We start from the raw sequence: 13,159 nt of genomic DNA on the forward strand, positions 1-13,159 counted from the left end.
CTCCTATCTCACACTAGCATTTAATAACAAAAAAACTTGCATTATACGTCAACTGGTCTATACCAATATATGTCAATTCGTGGATTATACGTTAATTGAGGTATAATCCACCAATTGGTGGTTATTCCAGACCTGTTAAAAGGGTGCAAATGTGTGAGGTGCGAACGTGAATGAGAGCGAACGGACCCGGAATCAAGACGTCCGACCCTTCAGCTACACAGTTTTGTTCATCATGAGCGAATACATGTATTTAATGATTCTTCAATAATTTTTCTTGTGTGTATCCTTTATCAGTTAGTTTTGAAATGTTGGTCTTCTTACTTTTGTAACTTAAAATCAATAGGGTTTGTGTCACACACAAGGAGATTCCCTTCATCTATAATGACATCAATCTCTTTTTCAACTTCAATAGTTTTAAACTTTGATTCCTTCTCTGCTGCCTCTCTCAAAACTTTTTCCACGAGGTCTGCCATCTTCTGTTTACATCCAACGATAAATAAGAGAGTATCACTGATAAGTTATTAGAAAAAAAATCAACCAATCCAAACAGTTTTTACAAAATGTTTCTCCCGGAAGTATATTGCAGAATCAATTTCCTACACAACATTGACGGACTATAATCATGAACCCTACATAAATTAGTTATTTTTAATCCCTAAATGCCTAGGCATTAGTATTTTGAAAATGTTTAAGCCAGAGAATCTTCGCAAGAATTTCATGAGAGCGAAACAACTCGCTGATCAAAATTTAGGAAGGTGAGTAACAGTGCTAACACCTAGTTTGATTAAATAAAATGGCAATTATTTATTTGGATTCGTAACACTGAGCCTAGAGGTGGGATCTCCTATACTTGGCGATCGCAATACTAGTATACCACTGTTCCAGTATTGAAAAAAAATAAATAAAAAAAGACTACAATACTGGTATACAACACTGGTGATATGGTTGGGATATTACTGAGCAATATGACTTTTTAATGCTTTTTTTTACACAAAAATGGTGTCAATCTCGTCAGTACTAACCCTTCCCAACATCCATCTTGACCGTCTCTCCTGGGCATTTGTCTCCGCCATATAGCCTTTTTGTGCTGAGGCGGAGTAAAGTAAACACCAATCAATCCTGGGTCAGTGATCTCCATGACCTGTTTTATAATGGTGCAATGCCATCGTCAAATGGTCCCCGCCATTGTTAAATAACTGCACTATATATAATTGAAAGGTGGTGTCAAAATTTGTTTTCGTTTCGCTAGCTGCCATTTTTGTTAGCATTTATTATCAATTGCATGTAATTGCATTACCCCTATTGTATTATGATCCAAAGGGTCCTCCTGATTACTGTTGGAGGCTGGAGGGATATCCATCGAATGATTGCTTGTACATGTAGATTGACGCACCTGACAGGAGAACGCTTGATCTAGAGGGGCGATTAATTGCATTATTTAATTACTTTTTAGCAAATGCTGATGAAAATTTAGATAAAAAGTAAAATTTAAATTCAATTACGAAGAAAAAAATTTAATAAGTCGAACACATGCTTTTATTGACTTATACAATCAGCACCCCTCTTTTTAAACAAGGACAAGGTTAGACTCTTAATCATAAAACTGAACATAATTTCATGCAAAATAAAAACAATTATCCATCATAATGAATCACTTTAGTAGTTTTAAAGTAAATACTTGAAATTCTTGAATATCAACTGCAACTTGATAATCTAAAGAAATTTCGTAACATAATTCCGAATTCATTTCCTAGTTTACAATCAAATTAATACATCCAGTTTACATTCATAATCGAAAGATGCATGGTGTATTACTGTGGCATTTTCAATATATGAAGTCATTAAAACCATTTCAGTTTCTCACTTTTTGTTGTTAATGCTGCAAATCATCGATTACTATTCGTGACTTCTACACTACTACTACGGGGGTGTTTGACAGTGAGATAATGATTTTACCTAGAGAGATAGAGAGGGGTTAAATATCGACAAAAAGGGCCAACCAATGGTAACATCAATATAAATTCAAACCCCCATGATTTCTTATATTCTTATAGGACAAAGACAGCAATTCTGTTGGTTGGAAGTGCTCTTGGTGAAGGGAAATATTTGCTGTTCTTTTAATTGAACACACTATTAATATTGACGTATAAGATGAAGAAAGTTGAATTTGTGACATGCTTAAACGTCATCGTTCAGTGATGTCGTTTACACCATTTGATTTCGGGGTAACTCAGGGGATCTCAGGTACATTGTAACTCATTTGTTAAAAGCATATGATGTGGAAGTATGGTGTGAACAACCCAAACAAATCATGATGTTGCAGATCAGCTGATATATGAATATATTCATATTTTACCACACGTGTGTACTCAAAGTGTTTGAAGAACGTCATATTAGAATGAAGGTTTATACATTTATCAGCAATGCCTGGGAATGGTTTGAAAATCAGCACTTATCAATTATTTAATCAGAAATTATGTCCCTTATAACATGTATAAATGTAAATTCTATAGAAATCTGTAGAGGCTCTCATCACATGTACAATTCTTGCTAGATATTTATATCAAAGGTTTATATCAGAAATGCCTCTCACAAATTTGAAAAACAGTGCTGATCAAATATTTTTTTAAAGAGTTCTGCCCCTTGGAAATTTTTTATATTGAAAATTGCATTGTTGGTGCTTTCAAGCCTACATTTCTCTATCATATTTTCATATTTTTAAAAAGTTTAAAAAAAATAGTTATTGCCCTTGGACATACAATGTATCAAATAAGTGCAACATGGGTCTGTTCTTTTCTTGTTCCTGGTTTATTATTTTTATAGACACAGGAAGATTTTGAACTTAACAGATATTATTAACACTTGTCTACTGTTGAAGACTGTATGTTGCCCTCTATAGCTAGACATTTTTTGGGGTTTTTTTTTTGCAGTTGCTTACCCTCATCCCCTTAAGCTTTTATTTATATTTATTGGGATCTGTGTACTTAAGGGTGAAATTTTGTGAGTGTAGTTGGAGGGACTCAATGGAGAAAAGTATTTTTACTATTTGAGCTTACCCTTTTGAAATGAAAATTATTAGTTTATATTACGTTTGTCATTTTGGTGTGTATACACATTCTGGATGTATGATTTTCAGACTTGATGTTCCATTTCATGAACCAGTGTGTCCTGTAGGTGTGTCCTAATGACACTACATCAAGCTGATTCCTGTCATTATGCAGCATTACATTTGTACATATATCACATTGTTACACCCTCTGCAAATAGACAACAACCTGCCTGTTTTGACTTCTTTGTTCAATTTAAACCAAAATTTCATCACATGGTGTGTCAACTTTGCTTCAAATTTTTTTTTTATCTGTTTTAGAATTTGAGGAATTATGCCCCCTTAACTTTTTTATTCCACATTGGCTAGAGGTATAGGGGGAGGGTTGAGAAACAAAACATGTTTAACCCCGCTACTTAAAGCATTTTTGCATTGTCAGGAACCTCTAGCCTTTGTTAGTCTTGTGTGCTTTTTAATTTTGATTCATTTGTATGTTTCAGAGTGCTGGATTTTCTCGCTGCGTTGAAGACTCATCAGTCGTCCCGGGCTGTTGAATCATTGATTACATTTATGAAAATCCATCAATTGGCCTTAAATATTTACTGCTAAATATTTGTTTGATAATCAATTGACAGTAAGGCTGATAATTTATATCAGTTTTAAACTTCTCAAGAAAATTTGCATTTGTATCTGAAAAAATGGCCAAAGGGAAGTATAAAAGAGGGTGTATATTCAAAGATAGGTCATTACAATGTATGACCTATATGTTAGGCTTCATTGTCTTATGTTAAATTTTGCATTTGAGTTTATTTTTTAGATGCATTTATACATGTAGTATGATACATACTAGGGTGATATAGTATAACAGTGTACAATCTTCATCAAACATGAAGCTTTGTAACAGTGAATATTTCATTATTGATAAAAAAAAAAATGCATATTCATATAAATCATAATTATATATAAATGTCTGTAGCTATTTGTTAAAAAAATGTTAATTACATTTCCATCAAATTCAGATGAAGAAGACAGATGTCTATTTTTCATAAACATTTGTTTTTATTGTAATACACCAGTATCTTGTGGAGATCTGATAAAAAAAACTAATGTATTTTATTAGTAACAGATCTATAATTAGATAAACAGAATGATTCAGAATACAGATTCATTATCAGATTTCCTGTTTTCATTCTAAGAGTTTATGAAATTTAATTATTTTAAGAACTATCTATAGCTATTGTTTCATGAATGATGTGGGTTGAGAGGACATTTCTCCCCTGGTCTACACTTTTGTTCATGTGACTTAATGACAAGGTTGAGAAAAAAAATCTAGAGTACTTATAATTTATAGATTAAGTACACTATGTTCCAATTTATTTCATCATAATTGAAGGAATAAAGATAAACATATCATTTCTGTTAGGTACATTTTACTAGCCTTATTATCCAATTCGTCATTAATACATGTAGCTACAAAGCTGAAGAATGGTAAACTATAGTATATTTTGTAGGTATACTGATGTACATCTAAGTGCTGTGGATAAATGTGATTAACTGATAGCTAAATATTATTTTGGAGATTTTTAGATAAAATTAGGGAAATATTTCTTTTACAAAATCAATCATTTATCAAAAAGAAAATATAAATTATCATACGAATCAATAAAAGTATTGTATGTTTCTCACTATTTATTTTAGTTTTTACTAGCTACAATAACTTAAAAAAAATATATTCTCAGGGAAAAGAACAATTAAAATTTGATCTTAATGAGCTGAAGTACTCACAAGAGAGGTACTTAAGTGATGATTTATATACATGTACATTGCCTGATTGAGACTGTAATTGACTGGTTCCTTCTATATTATGTAAATAATCACACACCCATAATTTGTCTTATCATGAAATCTTGTTAAATCTTAGCACGGATATTATGTGTGCATTGTACTTACAGTGCACTCAAAGAAACAATCTAACAGCTAGATAATATACAACATCAACATTTATAGTCCAAATTTTAGTTTCTATAGACCTGAAGATATTTTAACTTGAAGGTAGACATAGTGGGAGGCAATGTTTATCAAGTTTATATGAACTTTTGTCCCCTATTTTTTAATTCACATTTAACATGTTTAATGAACTGTACTGATAAAGTTTAGCTTGTTAAGTAACTGTTTTTATACGACCGCAAAAAAATTTTGTGGTCGTATATTGGTATGACGTTGGCGTCGTCGTCGTCGTCCGGCGGCGTCGTCGTCGTCCGGCGTCGTCGTCCGAATACACACTGGTTTTCGCACTCTAACTTTAGTTTAAGTGAATGGATCTTTTTGAAATTTGACCATAAGGTTAAATACCACAAAAGGAAGGTTGGGATTGATTTTGGGGGTTATTGTACCAACAGTTAAGGAATTAGGGGCCAAAAATAAGCATTTTCTAGTTTCCAGACAATAACTGTGGAACAGTGTATGGATCTCTCTGAAATTATACTACAAGTTTCCATACCACAAAGGGATTGTTAGGATTTGCTTTGGGGGGTTATGGCTCAAACCGTTTAGGAATTAGGGGCAAAAAAGGGGGAAAAACAAGGTTGTCCTGGTTAATGGACAAATACTTTAGTACAAAACATAATTTAAAGCAGTGTAAGGGAGATAAATCAAATTCATCATTGAAATTATCTCCCTTACACTGCTTTAAAATTATGTATAAAGTAATGGTTAATGAACAATAAAGATAATTTAAAACAGTGTAAGGGAGGTAATCCAAATACAACGTTTTGGTTACTTCCCTTACACTGCTTTTAAATTATGTTTAAAGAAATGCATATTTATAAAGGAAGACCAGTAAAAATATCTGCAAATGTTGCATCTTTTTTTTTTACAAAAAAATCCATATGAAAGATTTGACACTATATTTTTAATTCTATTATAAAATAGATTAAGTTAGCACTATGGTAAATTTAAATGGGTAATTATGGTTGCCAACTCCATTGGAAATTTGAATTGAGATTATGACCATATCTTGAGGAAAAGAATTTTTTTGGGGAAAAAAGGGGGGGGGGGATAAAAAGAAATTGTGGGGGGTCAATTTTTTCTTATTTCAGATTTCAGAAATTAAAAAGAATTATTCTTCAAATATTATTTTTTTTTCAAATTTCAAATATTGAAAAATTTCAAGAAGTAATCTTTAATTGCACAGTATGGCGCATTAGATTTGTAAAATCTTTGATCACATTTATTTATTTGTTATGCCGAATCTAACAGTGTATTTAGATTTTTAATTTTGGGTCCAGTTTTCAAATTGGTCTACATTAAGGTCCAAAGGGTCCAAAATTAAACTTTGTTTGATTTTAGCAAAAATTGAATATATGAGGTTCTTTGATATGCTGAATCTAAACATGTATTTAGATTTTGATTTTTGGCCCAGTTTTCAAGTTGGTCCAAATTGGGGTCCAAAATTAAACTTTGTTTGATTTCAACAAAAATTGAATATGTGGGGTTCTTTGATATGCTGAATCTAACCATGTATTTAGATTTTTTATTTGTGGACCCCGTTATCAAATTGGTTCATATTGAGGTCAAAAGGGTCCAAAATTAAACTTTGTTTGATTTCATCTAAAATTGAATTATTGGGGTTCTTTGATATGCCAAATCTAACTGTGTATTTAGATTTTTAATTTTGGGTCCTGTTTTTTAAATTGGTCTACATTAAGGTCCAAAGGGTCCAAAATTAACCTAAGTTTGATTTTAACAAAAATTGAATTCTTGGGGTTCTTTGATATGCTGAATCTAAACATGTGTTTAGATTTTTGATTATGGGCCCAGTTTTCAAGTTGGTCCAAGATAGGGTCCAGTATCTAAACTTTGTTTGATTTCAACAAAAATTGAATATATGGGGTTCTTTGATATGCTGAATCTAAACATGTATTTAGATTTTTGATTATGGGCCCAGTTTTCAAGTTGGTCCAAATTTGGGGTCCAAAATTAAACTTTTTTTGATTTCAACAAAAATTGAATATTTGAGGTTCTTTGATATGCTGAATCTAACCATGTATTTAGATTTTTTATTTGTGGACCCCGTTATCAAATTGGTTCATATTGAGGTCAAAAGGGTCCAAAATTAAACTTTGTTTGATTTCATCAAAAATTGAATTATTGGGGTTCTTTGATATGCCAAATCTAACCAAGTTTTTAGATTTTTAATTTGGGTCCCGTTTTTTAAATTGGTCTTCATTGAGGTCCAAAGGGTCCAAAATGAAACTTAGTTTGATTTTAACAAAAATTGAATTCTTGGGGTTCTTTGATATGCTGAATCTAAACATGTGTTTAGATTTTTGATTATGGGCCCAGTTTTCAAGTTTGTCCAAGTTGGGGTCCAAAATTAAACTTTTTTGTTTGATTTTAACAAAAATTGAATATATGGGGTTCTTTGATATGCTGAATCTAACCATGTATTTTGATTTTGGACATTGGACCATAATAGGTAAATTAAAAAAATTCAAGTTCTTAGACCACATTCTTTCTGTGTCAGAAACCTATGCTGTGTCAAATATTTAATAACAATCCAAATTCAGAGCTGTATCAAGCTTGAATGTTGTGTCCATACTTGCCCCAACTGTTCAGGGTTCGACCTCTGCGGTCGTATCAAGCTGCGCCCTAGCGAAGCATTTTATTGGTTACTTATGTCTATCTTTTAAAATTATTGCATTTTTTTCACTCACCTAGCTCACTAAGCTGCCATCATTTTGCACCTGTTATTGTCATTTTTCCCTTAATTTTACTTATTTTCATCTTCTTTTGCTTAAAATTTTGGTGTCAGATCACCAATTCAAAATCCCTATCTATTCAACCAATTTTTTATACAACCGCAAAAAATTTTTTTTGTCGTTGTCCGAAGACACATTAGTTTTCGCACTCTAACTTTAGTTTAAGTGAATGGATCTCAATGAAATTTTACCATAAGGTTCAATACCACAAAAGGAAGGTGGGGATTGATTTTGGGGGTTATGGTACCAACAGTTAAGGAATTAGGGGCCAAAAAGGGGCCAAAAATAAGCATTTTTGTAACTTCCAGACATAACTTGTGTGCAAGTGTATGGATCTCTCTGACATTGTACCACAAGGTTCCATATCACAAAGGGAATGCTGGGATTGATTTTGGGGGTAATTGCCTCCAAATTTTAGGAATTATGGGGCAAAAAAGGGGCAAAAAACAAGCATTTTTCTAGTTTCATGACAATAACTTGTGTGTGAGTGTATGGATCTCTCTGACATTGTATCACAAGGTTGCATATCACAAAGGGAATGCTGGGATTGATTTTGGGGGTAATTGCCTCCAAATTTTAGGAATAAGGGGCCAAAAAGGGGCAAAAAACAAGCATTTTACTAGTTTCATGACAATAACTTGTGTGTAAGTGAATGGATCTTTAGGAAATTGTACTACAAGGTTCCATATCACAAAGGGAAAGCTGGCATTGAGTTTGGGGGTAATTGCCCAAAAAGTTTAGGAATAAGGGGCCAAAAATAAGCATTTTTCTAGTTTCCAGACAATAACTTGTGTTCAAGTGTATGGATCTCTCTGAAATTGTACTGCAAGGTACCATACCACAAAGGGAAGGCTGGGATTGATTTTGGGGGTAATTTCCTCAAAATTTTAGTAATTAGGGGCCATAAAAGGGCAAAAAACAAGCATTAAATCTTAAAAAAGTATACTATGGAGCACATTAATCATCGATTGTTGTCTCGCCTTGACCCATATAGGTATGCTGTTTCCAGCGGCAATCAACAATGTATTAGTTTGTGATTTAGGTCAGATTATTGGGAACCACTAGGGGTAGGTTAATGATATTTGGTATGCAGTTGTATTAGCATTGGCACATCTCATTTCCATAGATATTATTTGGCCCTACCCCCGCAGTCATGGTCTTTGACTTTGAAACTTTTACGTAGTTTACATGTATTAGTTTGTGATTAGGTCAGTTTATGGGGAACCACTAGTGGTAGGTCAATGATATTTGGTATGCAGTTGTATTAGTGTTGGCACATCTCATTTCCATGGAGATTATTTGGCCCCACCCCCTCAGTCATTGTCTATTGACTTTGAAACTTTTGCTTAGTTTACATGAATTAGTTTGTGATTAGGTCGGTTCATGGGGAACCACTAGTGGTAGGTCAATAATATTTGGTATGCAGTTGTATTAGCATAGGCACATCTCATTTCCATGGAGATTGTTTGGCCCTGTACCTTCAGTCATGGTTCATTCATTGACTTTGATTATTTTTCATAACTTACATGTTAAAGTATTGCTATTTTAATTTCAACATTTGCATTTTACTGTCAAAATATCAAAAAGGCGAGACATATCTCTGTGTTAACAGTTTATTAATGCAAACTCATAGACAAGTAAATTTTGACTCAAAATGGTATAAATATATTTTGCTTTAACCAAAGTTTCATTTCTGCAAATTTGTTGGTCAGTTTAAGTAAACATTGACATCAAAAGCACTAATTTTTCCCAGGGAAGGGCTTCTTTTACATATGTTCTAAATTGGAGTGGGTGAATTGGTGGTCTGACATCTAAAGGGCTTACATTTTGTATTTGAACCAAACATGAAACTTGGTCAAAATATGCTATGATGTTTATTAAATGAGATCATTTCATTCAGAATTGATGTAAAACATGGCAACAGAACAATTGACAATAATTAATAAAAAACAATCGAACCTTATTGCAAATTCATGTCCTTCTTTTGTTGACCAAACCAAACAAAAATAATATATATTAAGGCCTTTTAAACTTTCTAAATTTCTAACCATCTAAATTTAAAATTTTTATGCCCCCGCCGTAGCGGTGGGGGCATTAAGTTTTACCCGTGTCCGTCTGTACGTACGTCCCGAAATTGGTTTCCGTTCTCTAACTAGAGTTTGCCTCAACCAAATGTTATGAAACTTATACACAATGCTTATTATAACAAAACACAGATCAAGTTTAAATTTTGGTGGCGTCACTTTAACCGTTCTAGAGTTATGCCCCTTTATAAATGGAAAAATTGCAAAATTTTTAGTTTCTACTTTAACTTAAGTTTGCCGCAACCAAATGTATGAAACTTATACACAATGCTTATTACCACAAAACACAGATCAAGTTTGAATTTTGGTGGCGTCACTTTAACCGTTCTAGAGTTATGCCCCTTTATAAATGGAAAAATTGCAAAATTTTTAGTTTCCGTTCTCTAACTTAAGTTTGCCTCAACCAAATGTTATGAAACTTATACACAATGCTTATTACCACAAAACACAGATCAAGTTTGAATTTTGGTGGCGTCACTTTAACCATTCTAGAGTTATTCCCCTTTATAAATGGAAAAATTGCAAAAATTTTATTTTCTTCTAAATATCAAGTAATTTTCACCAAAATTGGAGTTATCTTCCTTTGTCCATGATTATAGTTGAATCAACTACAATCAATGCTTTATACAATGCAATGTTTAATTTTGACTTCCACTGATAAAACGCAGATCAAGTTGAATTTGGGTAGTGTCACTTTAACCATTATTGAGTTATGCCCCTTTATAAATCAAAAGATTGCAAAATTTTTAGTTTCCATTCTGTAACTTAAGTTTGCCCCAACCAAACATTATGAAACTTATACACAATATTCATTACCACAAAACTAAGATCAAGTACAAATTTTTTGTTTCCGTTTTCTAACTTTAGTTTGCCTCAACCAAATGTTATGAAACTTATACACAATGCTTATTACTACATAATACAGAGTAAGTACGAAATTTGGTGGTAACACTTTTACCATTCTTGAGTTATGTCCCTTTATAAACATAAAAATTGCTGAATTTTTCGTTTCCGTTCTCTAACTTTGGTTTGTCTCAACCAAATGTTATAAAACTTGTACACAACCGTTCTAGAGTTATGCGTGTTTACAAATAGATGAATTGCTGAAATTTTAGTTTCTGTTCTCTACTTAAGTTAGCCTCAACCAAATGTTGTGAGACTTGTACACAACCGTTCTAGAGTTATGCGTGTTTACAAATAGAAAAATTGCTGAAATTTTAGTTTCTGTTCTCTACTTAAGTTAGCCTCAACCAAATGTTGTGAGACTTACACACAATGCTTATTAACACAAAACTCACATCAAGTTCAAATTTGGGTAGCGTCACTTTTACTGTTCTTCAGTTATGTCCCTTTATAACTATATGATATGCAAGGGGCATCATCTGTGTCCACATGTGGACACTATCCACATTTATTTGACAATAAGATAAAAAAAAATACCTCCTTTGAAAAGACCAATATTTTTTTTATTATATATGTTTTTTGGTTGTTGTACACTTGCATTAATGTGCTGATCCTTGTATCTGTTTTTAAGTGAAATATCATGTAATGACATACATGTATGTACATGTACTTTGATTTCACATGACTTATTTTCAAAATTACACTACATGCATTTTTTATAAATAAATAAGTAATTGACTACATGTTATAAGTATTACAATGACTCAATGGTATAATCCAGAAAATATAATGTCAGTAATTCTGTATCTTGGCAATATCCTGTTTAAATTATTTCTTAATAGATAGATGTAACATGGTACAAGCTTATTATTGACCTTGCTAACTTTTGACAAGATGAGAACTAGATGTCAATTTATCTTGTCTGAGTCATATAACTTATCTCTACACAAATTACTGCTATTATTGTGTGTTATTGAAATTAATTGCTGAGTATCTCAGTCAATATTGCCTTATGTCCAGAGGTACTGGCTCTTATCAAAAAAAAAATATTATACTATAATGGATAAAGGGATATACATTGTACTTTCCTCCTACATTAAAAAAAACAAGGAAAATATTTTGATTTATTGTAGTTTCCTGCACATGAATGGAATTTTCAGCAGTTCCATCTATGTCAAAAAGCTCATTTAAACTGTTCCACAAAATAAAAAAAAATCCTAGTGGTATGGAGTAAAATTATAGCAACATAATATTATAGAAAATATAGAATTGTGGTATGTAACTAGTCAGAGACTGGGTCGATCATGCTGTAATTATGGATACAAATTAACATATTTGCTTTCCGTAAAAGTTATATTCAACTCTTATTACAAGTTGTTAGCATTTCACAATGTTATCAAAACCCGAGACCTTTAGGAAAAAAGCCCTTCAGTTTAACCATGGATTTTGTCTTTTTGTAAGGTCTGAGTGAAGTATGTTAAAATTAAATTGAAAAAGAAACCATCCACATGAAAAAAAATACCAGTGACATTATATATGCAAGTAGTTTAATATACTTAAGGTAGATCTGGTGTCTTTCACAATCTTGGATTGTAAAATAGCATATAATAATTGGTCTAGATCTTTAGTTAACTTTGCAAATTTTAAGAGAGGAATGCAATTCAATTATTGTCTGGCCTGCAACAAAAGTCACAGTATGTGAGCCATAGGGATTGCTATCCGGTAAACTATTTCTATAAAGCTTTATATTTCAGAGGGAAGAAGACCTGGATGCTTCATACTTTGTATACAGATGTCTTATGTTACAAAGTTTCTGTCTGTCATATATGTCCATTGTCCTTGACCTCATTTTCATGGTTCTTTGCTTTGGTCAATTTTTAGTTTCCTGGTTAAGTCTGTTTCTTAGATATTTTTAAGCAAAATATCAAAACTATATTTGGTGCATGGAATGATTGCCTGTTGTACATGTCTGTCTGACAAGGTTCATCTTGCCTTGATCTGAGTTTTATGGTATATTTGTCATTATCGTCAATATTCAATTTTCATAATTCTGATAATTAGTATGTTTCACAGATACTATAAGCAATAGGCTAGCTATATTTCGTGAGAAAGCATAATTGAAAGGTGATCATGTCTGTCTGGCAGTGTTCATCTGACCTTGACCTCATTTACCTTGATCATTGATAATGTTAAGTTTATGTGATACTTGTAGTAAAATCTTCATACTACATACTTTCAACATAAATTCAATCATGGTAAGTAAGGAAAGACATTTCAGCATGTGCACTCTTTGTTAATCTTAATGATTAAATTATTTGCTTTGGTTCTTTTTTCTTTGACTGCAAAATGGAAAAGTTTGGGATGGG

At 32.3% G+C, this 13,159-nt stretch overlaps 2 protein-coding genes across 6 annotated transcripts in view; one reads left to right on the forward strand and one right to left on the reverse strand.

The window, feature by feature from the left end:
- Positions 1-497, reverse strand: part of LOC127708863 (ribosome biogenesis regulatory protein homolog) — a 36,480-nt gene extending 35,983 nt beyond the window's left edge. Inside the window, exon 1 of the mRNA XM_052214031.1 lies at positions 322-497. Within this exon, the coding sequence (XP_052069991.1) occupies positions 322-473 (152 nt within the window). The 5' untranslated portion in view covers positions 474-497. The remainder of the gene's footprint in view (positions 1-321) is intronic.
- Positions 1-13,159, forward strand: part of LOC127708845 (rho GTPase-activating protein 17-like) — a 76,594-nt gene that overhangs the window by 16,224 nt on the left and 47,211 nt on the right. For 4 of the 5 annotated variants that reach the window (XM_052214002.1, XM_052214000.1, XM_052214003.1 and 1 more), the window contains exon 1: positions 584-755. The exons of the other annotated variant lie outside the window; for it this stretch is intronic. In XM_052214002.1, coding sequence (XP_052069962.1) covers positions 685-755 — 71 coding nt within the window. In that variant the 5' untranslated portion in view covers positions 584-684. Of the gene's footprint in view, positions 1-583; positions 756-13,159 lie in introns of those variants that run through there. 5 annotated transcript variants of the gene reach the window in all.

Source organism: Mytilus californianus, unplaced genomic scaffold, assembly GCF_021869535.1.
Source record: "Mytilus californianus isolate M0D057914Y unplaced genomic scaffold, xbMytCali1.0.p SCAF_7, whole genome shotgun sequence".
NCBI lineage: Eukaryota > Metazoa > Mollusca > Bivalvia > Mytilida > Mytilidae > Mytilus > Mytilus californianus.